Genomic DNA, 23,158 nt, shown 5'->3' with positions numbered 1-23,158 from the left:
TCCAGTGTTGATTTGGTCCTGTGAATGGCAGTGTTAAACTTGAGTTTGTGGGCCTTGCCAAGTACACAATTTTCACAAAACTCAAAATTATTTATCTGTTTCGGTTCCAATATGCCTTGTTTGCTTAATTCATGGAGTCCTTTAAGACTCATGTATCCAAGCCTTTTGTGCCAAAGCTCATTTTAATCCTTGTTTGATGTAGTTACGCTAGCTTCTCCAGTGATGGTAGTGGCTAGCAATAGATACAGCCCTTGTTTGAGAATTCCTTTCATAACAATTAGGGATCCTTGTACAACCTTTAGAACACCATTTTTGACCTTGTAACTGAACCCCTTTTTATCCAAAGTACCCAAGAATATTAGATTTCTCTTTAGGTCAGATATGAATCTGACATCAGTGATCATCTTCACATATCCATCCCACATTTTTAACTTTATTGACCCAACACCATGAATTCTGTAGGATTCATTGTTTCTCATTAAAACTTGTCCAGAATCAACATATTTGAAGTCAATAAACCAGTCTTTTCGAGGGGACATATGATAAGTGCAACCAGAATCCATTATCCATTCTTCCTTTGGATCATCAATGGAAATGGTAAGAACTTCTGCATCATCATACCCATCCGACAGATTTGCTGTGTCGAAAACAGGGTCGAATCAGATTTTTGATTAGCCTTTCTCTGGGGGACAATTCCTTCTGAAGTGTCCTTCTTTCTTGCAAATCCAGCACATTTTCTTTGCTCTTGAATTTGATCTGGGCTGGTTTCTGCCCTTGTTAAAATTTACTCTTCTTTTAAGGGACCTTCCTTTCACATTTAAACCTTCACCAACAGGTTTAAAATGTCTCCCAGCTGCTCTTATGTCTAATTCTTTCGAGTAGGCAGCGCCCGTGACCTCTTCAAGGGTTCTCCCTTCCATATTTAAGAGTGTCTCTTAATTGATCATATGCTCTTGGCAAGGAATTCAGTAAAAATATAGCCTGATCTTCTTCATCAATTCAATATAGCCTGATCTTCTTCATCAATTCTTACTTCCATATTTTTCAAGTCTGAGAGCAACTTAGTGAATTCATCAATATTTTCATCTATGGACTTGTTCTCATCCATCTTGAAACTATAGAATCGTTGTTTCAAGTAGATTCTGTTTGTTAGGGCCTTAGTCATGTACAATTGCTCAAGTTTATTCCACATATCACATGCAGATTTTTCTTTCAAAACTTTTCTAAGGATTTGATCGCTTAAACTCAGAACAATAATATTTCTAGCTTTCTTTAAAATCTCACCTTTGTTTGCAACGGTGTCTGGCATCTTCGATTCACCTTTTAGAGCCTCGTCTAGCCCTAAATTTCCCAAATGAGCGATCATTTTTTCTCTCCACAGATTGAAGTCATTTCTGCCATCAAAATTTTCCACCTCATATCTTGATGTCGACATATTGAAGATTGTCCCTGGCCAGTAGACTTTTTTCAACGAATCAACGCAAGAATTCTCACAGGCAAATTTACAAACACTTTTTGAACAAAGACGCAAGATTCAGCGACTCTAAAGCAACCTTGCTCTGATACCAGTTTTTTAAGAAATCTTCAGAATAACGGACAAGAAAGTAGAGATAACAAGTAATCAAGAACAAGATGACACGAGATTTTACTTGGTTCGGATTTGAATAAACCTATATCCAAGGTTCAGGGTTACAACCCCAATTGAATCTATTATCAAAGATGAGTTTACAACATTCAGAATCTCACAGAAAGAGTACAAAATCACTCAACTTTTTCAGTAGGATTTTGGAATGAAATTTGCAAGCTATATCTCTCAAAAAAATGAAAAAAGGAAACCACTCGTGATAGCAGAGAGATAAGAACTTCTTTTCTGTTTTAGAGTCTTCTTAAGTCTTCTGTATGTACAACAGTTAACTCATCCCCTTTTAATTAAATGTGGGCCTAAGAGATTAAAACATAATAGCCATTAGATATTTCACTAATGAACCGCTGTAATCCTAGCCACCCATTTCAGTAAATAGAGGCAGGGTTAATCTTCACAGTAAGATTGATCTTTAAATTATATGAGATATCACAAACACATAGACGTACGCCTCTTTGGACTCATTAGTTTGATAGCCCAACCTATTAGCAATCATATAAGTGCGCTCTACGATGCCACGGGTATAAGAAAATAAAGTTGTATTTTGACTAACAGTTATAGATTTTGGCCAAGAGTTTCTTTTTGTGTTGCCATGCTTTGCAATTTCCTTACATTTGTGATTGTGCATAGTGACTAATAAGAGAATCTTTTCAATGTTTAATGAATATTTCAGTTGACAAATTTATCTTTATTTTGTATCGCTTGAAAATTTTGGATTTAAATTATCTATTCTTATTAAAACTCAATTACTCAATTTATGTATCTATCTGTTGAATATTTCATAAATATCATATATTTAGATTGAGTTGAAAAATTAATATTTATGTCATTATTTTGCATTGTTTTAGTTATCTTTCTATTTTTGTCAATTTTCAAGCTTTCAAAAGTACATGGGATAGCTAATTATAATTTTAAGGAAGATATTTAATTTTAATCTCAAAGAGAAAAAAAAAATTGTGCTTGATGTGTTTTAAAAAAAAACTGTCTTTTTTATTCTCTTAAAATAGGATAAATATATTAGATAAAAAGCATTCTTGTTATTATCTAAGTTCTGTGATACTTAAAAAAATATGGTTTGATTGACAATCACTAGTAACCTTGATTTTAATGATAAAATTTTTTTTATTATGTTTCTAATATATTTACTTAATTTTGTTTGATAGATATAAGTTGGTAGTTTTGAGAAACTGAAAATCAAATTAGTCAAGATGGAAATCTTCAGCATCAGATTATTTTGAGCATATATCACAAACAATTGATCCAATAATTATATACAAGTAATATTTCAGGCCGACTAGACAAATTCTGAATTTATCTATGTTAACTGGACGTTGCAATGTTCATCTAGATGCATAGACACACCATCCATCTTGACATACGCAGTTATAATATTTTGGTCATATCTCTCAGCTCGATTATTTACAAGAAATGATTTAGTATGTTTTACAAATATAACATAATGATCTCCAAATCATCTTCCAAAGTTGACGCCCAGATCTGAATTTAAATGGTGAAAAACCACGATGAAGTTACTGGTTTTGCACTGATTCTGCACTGAATGAAAAACAAGTTCTAACTTGAATATAGTCTAGTGTTTCAAGCATATATTTATCATAAGAACTCGAAATCGAGTTATTTTTAATTCTATGGAAAGCTAAGAAAAAGTACTATAATTTTACGTTAATCACTTTACCCAAAATTCAACTAATCAAGAGTTATAATCAAGATAAGATACCAGCTCGATTTAGTATAGCTAGAATTATTCTAGCCAGACATCTCGAGCCGCATCCATAATAGAATCGGCTCAATATCATAAAGTGTCGAACAACGTGAGTATGACCGTTTAAATGTCAGAAACAATACAGAACATTTCCAAACGATCTTATTGTTGTTTATGATGTTCATATCATTCTTGGAGGTAATAAATATAACATTTTAGAAAATCGAACATGAGATTTTGATTGAGATTAAAAGCATGAACAAAATATATGAGAAAAAAATCTAGAATGAGAGCAAACCAAAAAGAGTGAGATGTGAGGAACAAAAAGAGAAATATTCTTTCTAAGATAAATCTTCTACATCAAATCAAGTTTGTAGCACACTCTGTCATGTTCAATTATTGAAGAATACATAATTTGAAGAGAGCTCACTCGTACAAAAAAGAAACGTATTTCACATAATAGATGAGTGATGGTGTTTACACAAAGATAATAAATATTATATTTGTATTCTTGGTATAAGATACATTAAATATTATGCAGATTGTGAGGTTGTGACCTACATATAAAGTGTTCTAGGAGTTTAAATTAGGAAATTGATAAGTCCTAAGTCCAATTGAGTTTATATAAGGAGTCGTATTAATCAAAGTATTCTAGTAAATACTTTCCATAGTGGAAGAAGAGGTGACACAGAGGTTGTTAACCTTCAAACATGTATAAACAAATTTATATATCTTTACTCTATCACATTTATTTATTGTTGTTGTTTTGATAGGCATTGTTGAAACATTTTATTTGTTATTTCAAATACCAAAATGTTGCATATAAATTGTTTGATATAATGATTCTACCGAACTATTTTTATACATTCAATTTGCATTATTTTCAAATCATTTATAAAATATTTAATCGGTTTTTAGAGGACTGTGTTGAATTTTTTCCACTCGATTTAAAACCAAACTCAGTATAATTTCTCGATGTTATGTAGCTCTTTTTAATCTCAAAATATTCTAAAGTGTTTATTCACACTCTTAAACTCATTTCCGATCTCAGTGCAATGATTTACAACTCTAATTTTTATTTCATTTTTTTGTAAAATTTGAGCTAAATCTTAGATGAACAAGGATGTCGATTAATTAAAATTAGAGGTGTAAACGAATCGAGTTGGATCGAAAAATATTTGATTCGTATTAGAAATTATCGAATTTAAGCCGAACACGAATCCAAATTATTTTATTCGATTCATACACAATTTTTAATATTGATTTTTGTAATTTGCTTGATATTTTATTTGGTTAAATTTAAAAATTAGGATTTTTCAGAAAAAAATAATTCTAGTTGTATATCTTAAATTGGTGAAAATTTTAAATAATTATGAATTTTATTTTCCTAACAATTTTTTTTTAAAGTCCTAACAATTTTTTTAAACCAATAATATTTTTAAGATGACTTATTTTTCTATTGAGTTAAAATTATTATCGGAACTATTTTTTAGATGTTTACTACGTATATAATTAAACCTTTGAATGATAGAAAATAAAAGTAGGAAGGGACTGATAAAAAAAATTATTTTTTTTATTTTTAAAACTAATAAATTCTTATTTTTTATTTCCATTTAATATTTTACTTTTTTAAAAAAATATCTAAAGTATTTATTACGAGATATAACCTAGAAAATTAAGCCATGAGTTAATATATGAAGCATAATATTAAATTTTTGCACTCTATTTTATTTAATTTTTTTGTTTCGTCCACCCATTTCAAGGATTTGAATTTTTGAATTTTATATGTGTTTGTACTTAGAATGATTATTTTATCAAAATAATATTTGATAAAAGATAATGTTTGATTCGAACTAAATTCGAATAAAAAATATTTAATTTTCGACTTTCATGATTATTATAATATTGGTCATAATTTAATATTTAAAACTCGATTGAATTATTTAATAATATATAGAAGAGAATAGACTGATTTATGAAAAAGTGGGATCATCCCCCGTTGAGAAGACGCCACGTTACTTGTTGGAAAGGCCACGCAGCTGCTTCTCCAACATTCCAGTGGCCCTCGTGAAACCTTAATAAATCGTGCAACTTAGAAACCAAAAGGTCATTCGAATTCTTAACTAATCGAAATTGAGTCTCAAAATGAATGGAAGACTCGCTGGAATGCTGCGGAAAAATCAAGGGGAAGTACTTCCCGAGTACTTTCGACGGGATCTGCGGCGAAGCATGGTCGGCAAACCACCAACCAGGGCAGCGGTGCATGGCTTAAAACTACCCGTCTCCGAGACTATACCCGTATGTTTAATCTGTCCATAGTAACATTTTTTTTTGAAATTACAAACTCTTTGTAAATTTATTCATGAATGACAGTATAATATATATTCTTTCAATATCCCTTTTTTTTCCTAAAAAAATTAATTATAAATAACAGAAGGAGGAATTGACGAGTGATTTAAAGAGGAGTATAGAGGAGAAGGACAGGAAACAAAGGGAAATCGAAGAGGCTGTGGATTCTCATATCAAGAATTGGCGTGTGTTGTACGTTGAAAATATCATTGGTTCCCGGTAATTATTTTATTACGGCAAGTTTAATTCCTAACTTGTTATATCAGAGGGCCAAATTAATTAAGAAATCTTTGTAAAGTACGATATAGCAAGTATATCTGGTTGATACTTGTAGTAGTTAATGTTTGAATTTAGTGTAATTTTCTTTCAATTTAAGTATATTTTTTTAATGTGCAACCATTTTTCATATGCTACTCGTTTGTGACGAAGTTAGTCAAGTGGGTGGTTTCATGTAAATCTATCATATACCAAGATTTGTGAAAAGCTTCCAAGTTCTCATTGCATACCCGTTAATGAAAATTATGATAGAAATATTTTTCAGACAAATCATACTTAGTTTTTGTTGGAATATTGAGTGAAATGGGATATGAAATTGGCTGACGTTGGAAACCAAACCAAATCTAAGGACCCCAGAATTTTTTTGAAAGGAAGACGCTAATAGGTCCGATCTCGGTAAAATAAACACACACGAGCGTGTGTGGCCTCCCGTCTCGGCTCGGTGTGGTAAGGTCTCTTGACCGTATTATTTATTTGGACAAAATTTATTTAAAAATAATATTTATTATTATTTATTATTTTTCGAAAATTATCTGGAATTTGCACACATTCGAATAAATTTTGCGTCCTTTGGCTTATCATAGAAGGTTGCGTTCGGACCAATCTGCATTCGGACCAAACATCGTTTCCCCTGGCTTATCACAAAAGGTTGCGTTCAGATCTAGAAGGTTGTGTTCTTTCTCCGCACCCGATGAATACGCTACAAATGATAGCTCTATCTGCATTCATCTGCATTTCCTAATTTTGCTGTTTTTTTTCGTTCGTACATATACTTGAAAACTTCTGCATATTATCGATATCGAGAAATTGTTGTGCTGCACTCTCTCGATTTCAAGTCATTGTATCATTGGGATGATTGTTATCATCGTAAAGCACTGTTATACGGACGATTTTGTCTTGCGAATGAATTATTCATTCTTGACTCGACTTTACAGTATTGTGTTGTTGTCTTGTTCCAGAATCATAAATCAGGACAAATAACAATCGCAACATGAAATTTGTATACATTCTGGATATGTCGACCGTGTCATTCACTCAATTGGCTACTGCTCTTGCTCACCCGCTCACGGTGAAAATCCGTCCAAATTTTCTGGTGCTGACTTCAACGTTGGCAGCATAAAATTCTCTTATATCTCACAACACTATGCCTCTCTCGATTCATGAAAGAGGATCCCCATGTTGTCACATAAGGAGAGATTGACACCCAACGAAGAAATGTTGTTGATGCTTGGAACTATATTGATTTCCTCAGCATCAATTACATATTGAACGGACTCAATGACACACAATACATCGTCTATTGTTCTATCAAGACTACCAAGGAATTCTGGGACTTTTTGGAAAATAAATACAATACAGACGCGGTAATTAAAAAGTTCGTTGTTGGAAAGTTTTTGGACTTCAAGATGGTTGACACCAAAACAATAATGAGCTACGTGAGAAATTCACATCACTCTTCATGACTTACTAGATGAAGGAATGGAAGTGAATGAACATTTCGAAGTCGCAACGATCATTGAAAAATTGTTGTCTCTGTGGAAAGACTTCAAGAACTATCTGAAAATCAAGTGCAAGGAGTTAAAACTCAAGGACTTGATCGTGAGACTTCGAATTGAGGAAGACAACCAAAAAAATAAAGGTAATAGAGGCCGAATCCAAAGTCAATCTAGTGGAATTAAACATTAGTCACAAGAGAAAGTGTCCCTACAATGATAAGAGACAAGGGAAGACCAAGAAATTCAAAGGAGATTGCTACAACTGTGACAAACCAAACTATATGGCCAAAGACTGTCGTATTTCAAAGAGAGAAAAAAAAAACATAAACAAAAGCAATCCAACATCGTCGAAGAAAATTATGTACTGATAAGACTTTTTGGAACCTGATCTATCTGTTGTTGTATTTGAAACCAATTTGATGGATAATCCAAGAGAATGGTGGATAGATACGGGGTCCACTAGCCACATTCGGGCCAAAAAAACACGTTTTCATCCTACAATTCCATCAATGAAAGGAAACTATTTATGGGAAACTCTACACTTCCGATGTCGTAGGACTTGTAAAAGTGGTGCTAAAGATGACTTCTGGCAAATAAATAACGCACAAGAACGTATTGCATATGCCAGAAATTCGTCAGAATTAAATATCTGGATCCCTATTGAGTAAAGTCGAATTTAGGCTTGTGTTTGAATCAGCCAAGTTTGTTCTAACAAAAAATAACGTATTTATAGGCAAAGGGTACCGAGATAGTGGTATCTTTAAGATGAATATAATGAATGTTATCCGTCAAGAAGTGAAGAATAAAATTATTAATTTTGTTTACTTGATTGTGAGTCCTAATTTATGACATGAAATATTAATACTTGTTAACTTCAACACCTTACAAAAACTTGCAAATATAAATATAATACATACGTTTAAAAGAAATCCACAAGATAAATATGATATCTATGTTGAAGTAAAGATGGCGAAAGCTCCATTCCATCATGTGACAAGAAGTACTATGCCACTTGAGTTAATCTACGCTGATGTATGCAATTTAAAACTTGTCCAAATTCGAGGCGAGAAAAAGTACTTCATAATGTTTATTGATGACTGTACAACGTTATGTTATGTATATTTATTGAAAGCAAAGATGAAGCCTTAGAAGCTTTCAAAAAGTATAAGAATGAGGTCGAAAATCAACTCAATTCAAAAGTCATGATGATTCGAAGTGATCGAGCTGGAGAGTACATCACTTCATTGAAGAATTTTACTCAAATTTTTGCATAATTCATAAAAATACAGTTTCATACTCACCTCAATTCAATGGATTTGCAGAACGTAAAATATCGTACTCTTAATGAAAGGAAGAACATGTTAATAAATTATGGCTTACCTCAAAACCTGTGAGGGGAAGCGATTTTATTTGTAAATCACAATCTTAATAAGATACATCACTAATTAAAATTGGTCCTAAAACAGCTGAGTGGATTTTTATTAGTTATGCATATAATAGTAGTGCATATCGCTTCTTAGTGTACAAGTCAACAATTTCTGATATAAATGAAGGGAAAATCATTGAATCAAGGAATGTGTATTATTTGAGAATAGTTTTCCTTGTAAAGAAAGGAAAGAAATAAGTTCAAATAAAAGATCTCATGAAACTACAATTGTTTCCACTCAAATTAAAGAGGAAACAAGGTGTAGTAAGACTAGTGAGAGTTGATAAGTCATTTGGTCCTGATTTCTAACGTATATGTTACATAATGAACTAAGAACTATTTAAGAAGCCTTATCCAATCTAGAAGCCTCTTTCTGAAAAGAAACAATGAAAAATGAAATAGATTACATCAGACATAATTATATTTAGGAGTTGATTGATCTCCCTCTGGGTTGTAAACTTTTAGGATAAAAGTGAATTTTTAAAAGGACATACGAAGAAGATGGATCTGTAGATAAATACAAAATTCGATTGGTAGATAAATGTTCAAAAAAAAAGAAGGATATGATTTCTTTGACACATACTCTCAAGTTACTAGGATTACATCTATTGGTGTTTCATAGTCATCACATTGCATTGTATAATCTTGAGATTCATCAAATGGATGTAAAAACAACTTTCTTGAATGGAGAATTGGAAGAGGAAATATATATGAAACAATTCAAGGGGTTTGTCGTACCCGGACAAGAGAAAAATGTGTGAACTTGTCAAGCCATTGTACAGACTCAAATAAGCACTTAAACAATGGCATGAAAAATTTGACACTACATGATGTCAAATGGTTTTAAAATCAACAAATGTGACTAGTGTGTCTGCATTAAAGATACTACAAATGCCTTTCTAATTGTATGTCTTTATGTAGATGAGATATTAATTATAGTAAATAATTATGAGTTGATCGTGAATACTAAGAAAATGTTGAAAAAACTTTTTGACATGAAAATTTTGGAGTTATGTGATATTATATTAGGGATTAAAATTTTCATAACACCTGATGGAATTGTATGATCACAAACTCATTATATTGAAAATGTTCTTGAAAGATTTAATGCTATAAACACTCTTCCAGCTAGAACACATATAGATTTAGACGTTCATTTGGCCAAAAATCGAAGAGAACCTGTTTCACTACTGGAATATGCTAGGATAATAGGCAGTATAATGTATTTAACTAACTGAACTCGTCGAGACATTGCATATACAATAAACGAGTTAAGTATGTTCACAAGTAATCCAAGTAGGATTCATTTAAAAGCCTTAACGAGAGCGCTTTGAAATTTAAAATACAAATTGAATTATGGATTGTTATATACAAAATATCTGGTCGTTTGGGAATGATACTGTGACGCAAATGGGATATTTGACACAAAAGACTCTAAGTTCATTAGCGGATATGTGTTCACGATAGGCAGATGTGCGGTGTTGTGACAATCTTCTAGGCAAACATTTATAGCTTGCTCGATCCAAGATGGAATCCGAGTCATTTCTTTGGATAAAGCTTAAGAAGAAGTCGAGTGACTAAGAAATTTCTTAAAAGGCATTCCTTGTTGGAATAAACCAGTGTCTTCGATTATTATTCACTGTGATAGTCTATCATCAGTAGGAAGTACAAAAAGTAGTATGTACAATGGTAAGTGTCAACATATTCGGCGAAGACATAATACAATAAGACAATAATACAATAAAACAATTAATCTAAAATGATGTTATTTCTAATGAATATGTGAAAGTCAACGGAAAATTTGGCCGATCTGTTTATTAAAAGAATAAATCCAGCTCAAATGTACAAATTAATAAAAGGAATGAGTTTAAAACCAACAAATTAAAATGTTTATAACGTAATCTAACCTTGTGAATTAAAGATCCCAAGACATTGGTCCAATGAAAAACTAAATTATAAGTATTAATTTGAGAACTTGGAATATGCTCCGGCTCATGCCTACAAACATTCAAGTAGAAAAGACCTGCAACATGTGGTGATGTTAAGGAGAGGTGTGGTAAGGAGAGGTTAGGTCTATTGACCGTATTGTCTTTTTGGGACAATTTATTTTTAAAAATTATATTTATTATTGTTTATTATTTTTTGAAAATTATGTCGGAAAGTTTGCACCTATTCGAACCAAACTTTGCGTCCTGCATTTGGACCAAATATTGTGCCCTCTGACTTATCACAAAAGGTTATGTTCCTTCTCCGCAACCGATGAATACACTACAAATTATCCCTCTATCTGAATTCATCTGCACTAGCTAATTTTGCTCCCTTTTTCTGGTTCGTATATATACTTGAAAGCTTCTGTATATTACTGTTCGGTGATATCAAGAGATTATTGTGATGCACTATATCTTATTCGATGTCGTTGTATTTTAGAGACGGTTTTCGTTTTCACATTGGTTGGATTACATTTTTAAACTTTGTATATATGAATGTGAGCAATCTAAAATATCAAAAACTAACTCGAAATATTATTGAAGTCTATATATACAAATAAAAATAATAACAATTCAAATAAATGTGAGACATAACATCATGCTTGTACTAATCTGTAAGTACTAGCAATCACCCATTTACCACATAAAAAGAATCTTTAGAAAAAGATAAAGAAAGACTTCCAAGTGCAAAGAATGTAGACAAATGAATTCTCGAATTGAATTAATTCTCACTTTTTTGTTTTTTTGTTTTCTTTCGTTGTGTTGTCTTTATCATTACATTTCATTTATGCCTAAAATTATACGAACTATGTGCTTTTAACTTTATGTTGTATTTTTTAATTAGGTCACCAAAATTTAATTAAAATATCGTGTAAATTTGAAATAATTTCTCCTTATATTAAGATGATATTAAACATATTTTCCGAATGTTCAATTATTCTCTGGTAAACACAATATTTTTAAGAATAATATATGATTCCAAAAATTTTTTTTCGTCTTACAAGTGGTTTTTACTTTAATAATTTTTAGGAGTTTTCCACGTAAATCTTGGTGTCCAGTTTATTCTTTATTTTCGGATTTTATTATCTCAAATTACCGCAAGTGGGACCAACAAGTGGTATCAGAGCCTTGGTTTAAAATTTATTAAAATTCTGAGTATGCTCTGTGGTTGCAGCCTAGACTGATCTTCCAAATCAGAAAAGATTTTTTTGAGATTTTTTATTTAAGGTGGGATTAATTTGTACAGTCTAATAAATTGTCGTAGACATAATGACGGACATGTACGAGATAGCAAAGTTCAACGGAAGCAATTTTATGCTGTGTAAAATAAAGATACAAACTNTAAAAAAGCGACGCATATTTTTGACGGCATGTGATGTATATTTGCTAGAGGCAACACAATATATTAGTTTACAACATGTAGTTAAGTTGAATATGTAAGGTAATGTGGCGTGATTGGTGGAATTTTGAAAGGCCTACAAATTGAATTGATTAAAAAAAAGTGAGGGAAGTAAAACGATGGCCGGAGATGATATACAAAATAAAATATGATGTAGGCCTAACCACAAAACAAAACATATGTTAATTTCCGAAAGGTTGTCGGTCAATTACCCATCCAAAAATAAAATTAAATTATTTTAGAAAGTTTTTACAAATTTTGAAGACATTTTTTATTCTGAATGTCCGGACCATATCAGTCTAGCCTAAAAGTTCAGACCACCCCGCAAAGCTTAGAAAGTTTTATGATCTGTGAGTTTCGTGTGAGGGACCATGTGTCTCGGGTTCGTCGGTACGAAGGACACGGTTACTTCCGGAGACTTAAAATATTTTTTTCCATATTATTAAAAAGAATAATAGAAGGTAGAAGTGATGGATCCAAGAACTCGGAGATCATCATCAGAGCCGTGTCACAAGGTGCTGGCTATGGTAGAAAACTAGGAAGCACCCAGATTCTCAGCCCCAATTTCAGGATCCATTTCGAGTTTTCACTTGCCCTTCCCTCGAGCACTTGAAGGTCCGGTAGGCGAGGTGGGAGATTTTAGATTGTTCGGATTTTTTGGGGTTTTGGCTCAAGATTGTGACAGAAGGGACGGGGAGGGGTTTTTTGGAGGTGGCAGTAGAACAGGGAGGAGAAGCTAAGGCAGAGTTAGAGAGCACTGTCGTGGACTCATACCCAGATGAGCCACACATATTTGCTCTGGAAGTAGAACATGTAGAGTCAGAAATTTTGGAAAAAACAAAGAGCAAAAAACTTACAAGGAATAGAGAAAAGATGGTGGGTGTAATCGGAAAAACATAAAGAGCTCGTCGGACAAGAGCAGTGCATCTGAGAAGCTGAGATGGATATCGGTATGCACGTAAGATCACAGTTTTCTAAAGTGAGAAATGATGAGGGAGGTCAAATACTTAAAGGGTCGCGAGGGTTAATCGAGGGCGTTGAGCGTAGAATGAGCGAACAATCAGGATTTACCTTTGAAGTTGAACCGGTCACCTGAGAAGACGAAAAGTTGGGTCAGATAGGAGAAGCGATGTCTTTCAGATTTCTATATTTTCAACTGGTAAGGCTTATGTCATGTTTCCATCAGCCCTCGCCCACCTAAATTCAAAATATAATTGATCGCCCTCTTAGATCCAATCTGACCATTCGGGACAACAAATAGGACTCTGACCCGACTATTTAAGGAGGGAGTGGTGATGGCCCGAAAGAGCCACGATCATCATCGGACTCAGGCAAAATAAGAGATCGGGGGCTTAGGGCTACTGGGGAGGGGGGAACCAGCCTGGGTAAAGAAAGTAATCTTAAATAGATCATCATTGGGTATGCAACAACTAGGGAAGAGGATTAGACCAACATATATTCATACAAGTTGGGCAAAGTAAGACGACCAAGATGATAGATCAGGGACCATCTCGAGACAGATATCGACTCTGGGTCTACAAGTATGGATCACCATACCGAGAAATCATTTGTATATCAATCAACGTACGTAGGGATGATTTGACAAGACTAAGAGCAGTGTGGGTTGTTAGTCGTAATAGTGTCAGTGGCGTGGGCAACTAGCTGTCTGATCATGAGACGTGGCCGATCACTGAAAACATTGTCATCATTACTTTCTTCTTATTAATATTTAGGTCTACTCTATCATTAAAAGGGGAGATGCACATAACATTTTCACAAGCACTGGCTATATATTCTCTATACAATACTTTTCTTTGTATGGATACTCGACTGACTTGAACGTCGGAGTGGCTACGCTGAAAACCATTCTGGCACCCTACTAATGTTCTTTGCTCTTCCGCGTACAAATTACCCATCTCAGGAACTCGTTTGCTCGGTCACACGTGTTTGCTAGAAAATAACGTAATATGACCTGATAAATTACCAATACCAGTCATCCAATTTATCTAAGCATCATCAATACCTAAATTAGAACATGTAAGCCGAGGCATTAATTCGTCGGTGATGAAATAAGCTTTCATAATTTAATTATTACCCTTTTATTTCTTTATCTATATGGACTTTTTCCTCTCTTTGTGCACGTTTTGGACTGATTTCCAAAAACAATTTTGTTTTCCTTCAAAAATTGAATTAATATTCTTCTTTTTTAAAAAAATAGTAACTGGTGTGGCCCATAATTTTTAAATTGTTTAATGGGAAAAAACTCATGAGTGCAACGCGATCGATGAAATGAAAAGACACTTTAAAAAAAATAAAATAAATCTAAAAGATATTTTAAATAATAAATAAATTTTGATATTCTTTTAAGATAATAATATATGTATCTATTCACGTGTACCTATGGGAACAATCTCTGTCCTTGTCGGATTCAATAGATTTGAATTACCTGCAAATGATAATCTTACAATTGTTATATAACCAGAGTCACGTTATCAATTTTCACTCGAGTTGTTAGATTTTGTATGATATCAATTAATTATGTCGGTAGAATAATCGAATCATAATGATTTAATTGTTGTAAGTTATTTATATTGATAGAATAATCGAAACGTGATGATTTAATTATTGTATGATTTAAAATATATTTGAGAAAACAGGTCACTTCGTTATTGAAAGGGGGATGGGGAATCGGAGATCGCTTTTAACTTGGTCCCGGAAGAAAGTATAGAAGCCATTGGGGGGCTGATCAGCACGGTCCAAGGGACCGAGAATAATAAGAGTGAAGGTAGAAGTGATGGTTCCAAGAACTCGGAGATCATCATCAGAGCCGTGTCACGAGGTGCTGTCTATGGTAGAAAACTAGGAAGCACCCAGATTCTCAACCCCAATTTCAGGATCCATTTCGAGTTTTCACTTGCCCTTTCCCCAGCCACTTGAAGGTCCGGTAGGCGGGTGGGAGATTTTAGATTGTTCGGATTTTTTGGAGTTTTGTCTTAAGATTGTGACAGAAGGGACGGGGAGGGTTTTTTTTGAAGGTGGCAGTAGAACAGAGAGGAGGAGAAGCTAGGGCAGAGTCAGAAAGCACCGTCGCGGACTCATACCCAGATGAGCCACACATATTTGCTCTGGATGTTGAACATGTAGAGTCAGAAATTTTGGAAAAAACAAGGAGAAAAACTTACAAGGAGTAGAGAAAAGATGGTGGGGGTAGTCGGAAAACAGAAAGAGCTCATCGAACAAGAGCAGTGCGTCTGAGAAGCTGAGATGGATATCGATATGCACGGAAGATCACATTTTTCTAAAGTGAGAAATGATGAGGGAGGTCAAATACTTAAAGGGTCATGAGGGTTAATCGCGGGCGTTGAGCGTAGAATGAGCGAACGATCAGGATTTACCTTGGAAGTTGAACCGGTCACCTGAGAAGACGAAAAGTTGGGTCGGATAAGATATGTCTTTCAGATTTCTGTATTTTCAACTGGTAAGGCTTATGTCATGTTTCCATCAGCCCTAGCCCACCTAAATTCAAAATATAATTGATCGCCCTCTCAGATCTAATCTGACCATTCGGGACAACAAGTAGAACTCTGATCCGACTATTTAAGGAGATAGTGGTGATGTCCCGAAAGAGCCACGATCATCCTCGGATTCGGGCATAGTAAAAGATCGGGGGCTTGGGGCTACCGGGGGGAACCATCCTGGGTAAAAAAAGTAATCTTATATAAATCATCTTTGGGTATGTAACAACTAGGAAAGATGATTAAACCAAATATACTCATACAAGTTGGGCAGAGTAAGAAGGCCCAGATGATAGATCAGGGACACTTTCTGTGCCCTTACATTATGACCACTACCCTAACATCTCGAGACAGATATCGACTTTGCAGGATCCACAAGTAAGGCACCCCACTAACGTTCTTTGCTCTTCCGATGTACAAATTACCCATCTCGGGAGCTCTTTTGCTCGGTCACCCGCATTTACTAGAAAATAACATAATCCGAACTGATAAATTACCAACTCCAGTCACCCAATTTACCAAAGCATCATCAATAACTAAATTAGAACATGTAAGCCGAGGCATTAATTCGTCGGTGATGAAATAAGCTTTCATAATTTAATTATTACCATTTTATTTCTTTATCTATGGACTTTTTCCTCCCTCTGTGTGCACGTTTTGGAATGATTCCAAAAACGATTTTGTTTTCCTTCAAGAATTGAATTAATTGGTGTGGCCCATAATTTTTAAATTGTTTAATGGGAAAAAACTTATTAAATGTGTGCAACGCGATCGATGAAATGAAAAGACACTTTAAACAAAAATAAAATAAATCTGAAAAGATATTTTAAATAATAAATAAATATTTATATTCTTTTAAGATAATAATATCTGTATCTATTCACGTGTACATATGGGAACAATTTCTGTCCTTGTCGGATTCAATAGATTTGAATTACCTGCAAATGATAATCTTACAATTGTTATATAACCAGAGTTTTCACGGTATCAATTTTCACTCTAGTTGTTAGATTTTGTATGATATCAATTAATTATGTCGGTAGAATAATCGAAACATAATGATTTAATTATTGTAAATTATTTATATTGATAGAGTAATCGAAACATGATGATTTAATTATTATATGATTTAAAATATATATTTGAGTTATATAAATATCAAAAATTATATTTTTGGTGAAAAAAACATGCACCGGCCTAGAATCAATCTCTCCCGATCTTACAAATTAAATTTTTATTCAAAGTTTGTTTCCCCTTAAATTTAAGTTTCATACTTTCAAAATTCCTATTTCATCCTTCCTTGGACTAATTTGAATTCCTGTTTGAAAGAAAACCTTGATAAGGATTGAGGAGGACCTTTTACCAGACAAAATATAGGTAAAAATAAAAATATAAGCATAGAATAAATGGTTAAATTAAGCAAATCTAGGTGGGAGACCACAAATTATTAAGAAACAATTTCATTTTTTCATTTCTACGCTGTCAAATTTCTATATTAGTAATGTATTTCACATATTGATAATTTTAATAATTTTTCATTTGAGATACTGATATGTAATCGTCCCATTGTGAACATCAGAAAAAATACTGAAATTGAAAAAAAATATTTAAAGATAGCGAATTAAAACTAAAATATGAAAATATAAATATCCAAAGTCGTAAAAAAGTAAATATATATAACCAAAATACAATTATCGCACCATCAAAAAATACAATTATCACAATTATTAAATAATATCTAGAATATATACTATTTTTAGAAGATCCATTAATTAAGAACCATGTGAAGGAAGACACCGAGTACGACAGAATGTATCATGGAAGTAACGCGACACAGGAAGATATAAATTAATCATATGACAGAAGCTGGTTTCATGTAGAAAATATAAAGTAAGTGAGACATAGTTATCAGCAAGGATATATATATATTTTCATTTTAAATCGAACCGTTTTTATAAATTAAAAACAATTTTGTGTCAATTATTTAGTATTATTCAATTTAAAAATAATGATAATAATAATACTACATGCTGCACTTGTGTATATTTCATTTGTATATATATAAATAATCTCCTTCCGAAATTGTCCTTACATATAATGTATATTACACTTTTGTTTTTTTAATGTAAACAATACAAATTACATTTTAGTCACTCGGTAAATTTTGAGATTGTAATATGATTCTCAAATAAATATGATCAATTCAACTGATCGTATGATTTTTCATTAATTTTTATAAATATGATATTATTTTTATTTAAATATAAAAAAAAATTATTTTAAAAAAATTATATTATGATATTATCATTGAATATAAATCAAATAATTAAAAAAATATATTATACTCCTACCCACCACGTGCCGCTCACAGGGTGACACTAAGTATATATCACAAAAGTTGTACTTCATTGAATTTAAGCAATCTATATTCAACGAGTTCAATGAAATATCTGTTAACAATGAATAGGTTTTTTGTGAGATGATTTTATGAATTTTTATTTTTGAGACGAGTCAACTCTACCAATATTCACAATAAAAAATAATACTCTTAGCATAAAAAGTCATACTTTTTCATTGATAACTCAAATAAGAGATCCGTCTCACAAAATACAGCCCATGAGACCGTCTCACACAAGTTTTTGTCATTAATAATTGCATAATGTTTGTTTCACTCCTTCCACATTAATTTCGTATAAAAAATAACACGGTAAAAAAGGCCTAAAGTCGAGGAAAAAGAAAAAGAAAAAGAAATGGTCTCCATTATTTCACATGGCATACATAATTTCACGTACGCAACTACGCAAGCCTGTTACTATATATACAATGTATATGTGTGCATATATATATATATATATATATATATATATATGCACGTATATATAACTAGTAGTGGAAGAAATCCATACTTGCTGCCTTTATGCTTCACTAAATCGAAACAATGACCTCGAGCAGCCAACAATTCTTTACCGGGAATCCATTTTTTTACGGTGAGAAATATGTCGTTTTTTTGTTATCTTCAATCCTAATCGTTTCCCTTGTTATCGGAGAAGTCGCCGGAGCAGAAAAATCAAGAAGAGAAGATTCTGCTGGTCAAAATTTTCTAAGCATTGACCTCTCTCCGGCTCACGCCATAGCGAAATCTTCTTGCAGCAACACATTGTACCCTGAACTGTGTTACTCTTCCATGGCAGATTCTCTAAACGGCAACGAGATATCGATTAGTAACACTAAAGACTTCATTCTTTTGTCATTGAACATTACCATCGATAACGCGCGGCGAAACTACGCTGCTATAAAGAAATTTATTGCTCATGGGGCAAGTAACTTGACGGAGCGGGAAAAAACGGCGTTGCATGACTGTTTGGTTACTATTGATGAAACGGTGGATGAGCTACGGGCCGCTCTCAGGCAATTGGAGGAGTACCCTAGGAAGAAATCGCTTGAAAAACACGCGGATGATCTCCGAACCCTGCTTTCTTCTGCCATGACCAATCAGGTAACTTTTGATGCGACTACCTGTAGTGAAGCTACGGAAACCAAGCTCAATTCGAGTAGTTCTTGTTTTCTAATTTCTCTTGGGTTTCCGATCATTAGGAAACCTGCCTGGACGGTTTCTCGCACGGAAAGGACGAGAGACACCAGAGGGACGTGCTGGTCGGTGGTAAAGTGCTGCGCGTGGAGAAACTCTGCAGCAATTTACTCGCCATGATCACAAACATGACCCACACGGACATTCAGAACGAGAGGAAACTAAGCGGCGGTAGGAAGCTTTCAACCCCGGAGAGACGTAGCAACTCTTGGCCGGATTGGTTGTCCGCCGGTGACAGGAGGTTGCTGCAGTCTTCTTCAGTAACGCCGAACGTGGTGGTGGCCGCGGATGGAAGTGGAGACTACAAGACCGTTACGGCGGCGGTTGACGCGGCGCCGGAGAAGAGTAGCAAGAGGTACGTGATTAGGATCAAAGCTGGAGTGTACAGGGAAAATGTGGAGGTGCCGAAGAAGAAAACAAACATAATGTTCATGGGAGATGGAAGGACTTCCACCATTATCACCGGAAGCAGGAATGTCGTTGATGGAAGCACCACTTTCAAATCTGCTACAGTCGGTAAGCAAATTATTATTTATCTAAATGTCTTACGTTAATTACAACCTAGTTAAATTTACATTTAGTTTTTTGATAGACTGAAAATTTTCATACAATTCTTGATTAAAAAAAATATATATGTTTATGAATTATGTACTTCTTGAGCCTACAATTATTTTTAAGATGAAATTTGATATAAAACATTAAAAATATGAAACATATATATATATATAATATTACAGAACAATTTGTTTTAGATCTGATACAAAAGATAAAAATTTGAGTATAACATTTGCTCAAACATCATATATTAATATTCGATCTGAAAGATATTATACTAAAATACATATATTAATACTGCATATTTAATTTTTTTGTATCAATTTTCATCCGAGAAAACATGTGTTATTAATTCCAAAATTTGCAAAACTAAAAAAAATCATATATTAATACCGATTTTGAAGTTTTTGTATAAAATTTTTATTCGTAAAATACAAAATTGTTACATATTTTTTGATACTCAAAAATCACATATTAGTATCAGATCTAAAACATTTAGTAATGAAAAATCATATATTTGTTCCAGATCTTCAATATTTTGTATCGAATTTCATCCGAAAAAACTAACGTGAGCATAGTGAATGCAGAATCATTCTTTTTGGCTAGGAAGAGAGAACTGAACAAACATTTAATTATTGAGACGATGATATATTGATCATTTGCTCTTTAATTATACCACCAATAAGTACGTATATAAATGTCACATATAAAATGAACATAAAACATTTTCACATGTATATGTTTGGTGACCATACATTACCCGTGCACTTAAATTATTTTTTGCAAAAAAAAATTAATATTTGACCAGATAATGCCTTGTGGCGTTGATTGAGCACAAAATTGGAGAGAGTATTGAAATGACACAGTTCTCGGTAATTCGTACTCATTAGCCAACTGTCGAGTGCGACTCATGTCTGCCACTATTTATTCTGTTCATATTAGGTTGGTGCCAGATTAGGATATATACCTCTTGTCTTTTATATGGTTAGCCATGTGCTCTTGTCAAAGAATTAGATGGTAATTGGGTTTTTTTATGAAGTGACCAAAGTAAAAATTTGTATGAGATGATCTCACGAATCATTTTTTATGAGACAGATCTCTTATTTGAGTCATCTATTTTTATGCTAATAATATTATTTTTATTTAGGAGGTTAAAATTTCGTTTTTGCTAAAAAAAAATTTTAGTTTTTTTTATCGAAATTTGATTCCGATTTGATTTTCTTTGTTTTTTATACAAGACATTGTGTTATTATACGTTTCGGCTACATCAGGTTCCATGGCCAGGAGGGCTGTTTCTTTGTAAAGTAAACTAAAATTTATACTTATAAAAATTTGTGTGTGACGATCTCACGAGTCGTAGTTTATGAGACAGATCTCTTATTTGGGTCATCCACGAAGAAGTATTAATTTTTATGCTAAGAGTATTACTTTTTATTATAAATATCGGTAAGATTGACCCGTCTCAAAGATAAAGATACGTGAGATCGTCACAATATAATACTCTTATTACTTCTGACTTTGTGAAAAAATAATCAACGTAGTTGGACAATAAGAACGTAAGAATAAAATTTCAGCTTTGTACGCGTGAAGTTTGAATTTGGAAATAATTTGAGCGAAATTTGTGGCCTTTTTCTGATGTTGATTGATTGCAGCTGCGGTGGGGGAAAAGTTTTTGGCACGAGATATAACCTTTCAGAACACCGCCGGGCCGTCGAAGCACCAGGCAGTAGCTCTCCGAGTGGGTTCAGATCTCTCAGCCTTTCACAATTGTGATATTCTAGCCTATCAAGACACCCTTTACGTCCACTCCAACCGTCAATTCTTCGTCCAGTGTCTAATAACAGGCACAGTAGATTTCATCTTCGGCAACGCTGCTGTCGTGATCCAGAACTCCGACATCCGCTCTCGTCTCCCTGATTCCGGACAAAAAAACATGGTCACTGCTCAGGGTCGAACCGACCCGAACCAGAACACGGGGATCGTCATTCAAAATTGTAAGATTGGTGCCACCTCAGACCTACAGCCCGTTCAAGACAAGTTCCCTACATTTCTTGGAAGGCCATGGAAAATGTACTCGAGGACTGTGATCATGCAATCGCAGATATCTGATGTGATCCAGGCGGCCGGGTGGCATGAGTGGGATGGCGATTTCGGGCTTGATACATTGTTTTACGGCGAGTATAAGAATACGGGAGCTGGAGCGGGGACGAGTGGGAGGGTGAAATGGAAAGGGTTTAAAGTTATCACCAGTGCGACTGAGGCCGAAAGTTACACGGCGGAGAGGTTCATTGCCGGTGGGGCTTGGTTGAATTCTACTGGATTCCCGTTTGCCCTTGGATTATAGGCCTTTTTCCTCCATGGATGATTTTAAGCTTTGCTACTATAAAATTATGGCTAGCGAGTACTGGTGTGTTGATTTAATTGCCAAATAAAAAAATTTTATTGTCCGGATTGTATCTCAAATTTATATAAGTAATGAATAAAAGAAATTCTTTTTACCTGGAGGTCGAACCTCCTATTCAAGGCTCAAGATTCCAATTAATTTACACGTAGAGAGCTATTGTACAATCTCAGAACAGACTGGTCTTGCAGATTATTAAGGCATGCGATGTCATTATATGGGATGAAACACCAATGACAAAAATAACAACAATTAAAGCCAAGACTCGACAGCGATTCAAAAAAAATTTTGGTGGAAAAAGTAGTAGTGTTCGTCGCGGATTTTATGCAAGTATTTCCAGTGATCTCGAGAGCAACTGTGCACGAAACGATAAATGATAGTTTAGTACCTACATGCAACAACTATGAAAACATGAGAGCGAAAACAGATCTTGAATTTTTTGAATTCTTACTTCGAATTGGAAAGGGCATTGAGCATACCGACTTTGTTGAAAATGTCAACATTCCAGAGAATATATATGATCATAAGATATGATATTGATGATGAAAAATGTTTATAACAAAATTTGATTCATAATTTTTTTTCCCAGATCTTGAAAAGAATTTTCACTATTCCATGTTCACGACAACTCTGAGCTATTTTTATATGTAAGAATGATCATGTTGATAGACTGAATAGGAAAAATAATTAATTATCTAGAGACACTTCAATTGAAACAATGACGGTGTTGATTCAACTTGATAATATTCGTAAGACAGATTATACTCAAACAAAAAATATGGTCTATAAAAAAATATTAGAG

At 33.5% G+C, this 23,158-nt stretch overlaps 1 protein-coding gene and 1 long non-coding RNA gene across 2 annotated transcripts; both read left to right on the top strand.

Annotated features, from left to right (window-relative positions):
* The first annotated feature begins 5,362 nt into the window (after window positions 1–5,362).
* Window positions 5,363–6,086, top strand: LOC140986884 (uncharacterized). The gene is made up of 2 exons (XR_012176989.1): window positions 5,363–5,660; window positions 5,797–6,086. It is a non-coding gene; the product is annotated as an uncharacterized lncRNA (long non-coding RNA).
* A 12,603-nt stretch (window positions 6,087–18,689) lies between these two features.
* Window positions 18,690–22,478, top strand: LOC140986307 (pectinesterase-like). Its single transcript, XM_073454468.1, has 3 exons — window positions 18,690–19,307; window positions 19,406–19,916; window positions 21,608–22,478. The coding sequence occupies exons 1-3, from the start codon at window positions 18,750–18,752 to the stop codon at window positions 22,297–22,299; spliced, it is 1,761 nt and encodes a 586-aa protein (XP_073310569.1). The 5' UTR covers window positions 18,690–18,749; the 3' UTR covers window positions 22,300–22,478.
* Window positions 22,479–23,158: the final 680 nt, after the last annotated feature.

The sequence above is a fragment of the Primulina huaijiensis genome, chromosome 10 (genome assembly GCF_012295235.1).
Source record: "Primulina huaijiensis isolate GDHJ02 chromosome 10, ASM1229523v2, whole genome shotgun sequence".
NCBI classification, from domain to species: domain Eukaryota; kingdom Viridiplantae; phylum Streptophyta; class Magnoliopsida; order Lamiales; family Gesneriaceae; genus Primulina; species Primulina huaijiensis.
The sequence above is the reverse complement of the archived record's forward strand: the minus strand, read 5'-3'. Positions and strand labels throughout refer to the sequence as shown.

Excerpts from the sequence above, each read along its gene's own strand:
- LOC140986307 (XM_073454468.1), top strand. The coding sequence starts at position 18,750 with ATGACCTCGAGCAGCCAACAATTCTTTACCGGGAATCCATTTTTTTAC. Across the intron at positions 19,308-19,405 it reads CTTCTGCCATGACCAATCAG|GAAACCTGCCTGGACGGTTT; the intron begins GTAACTTTTGAT and ends TCCGATCATTAG. Across the intron at positions 19,917-21,607 it reads TTTCAAATCTGCTACAGTCG|CTGCGGTGGGGGAAAAGTTT; the intron begins GTAAGCAAATTA and ends GATTGATTGCAG.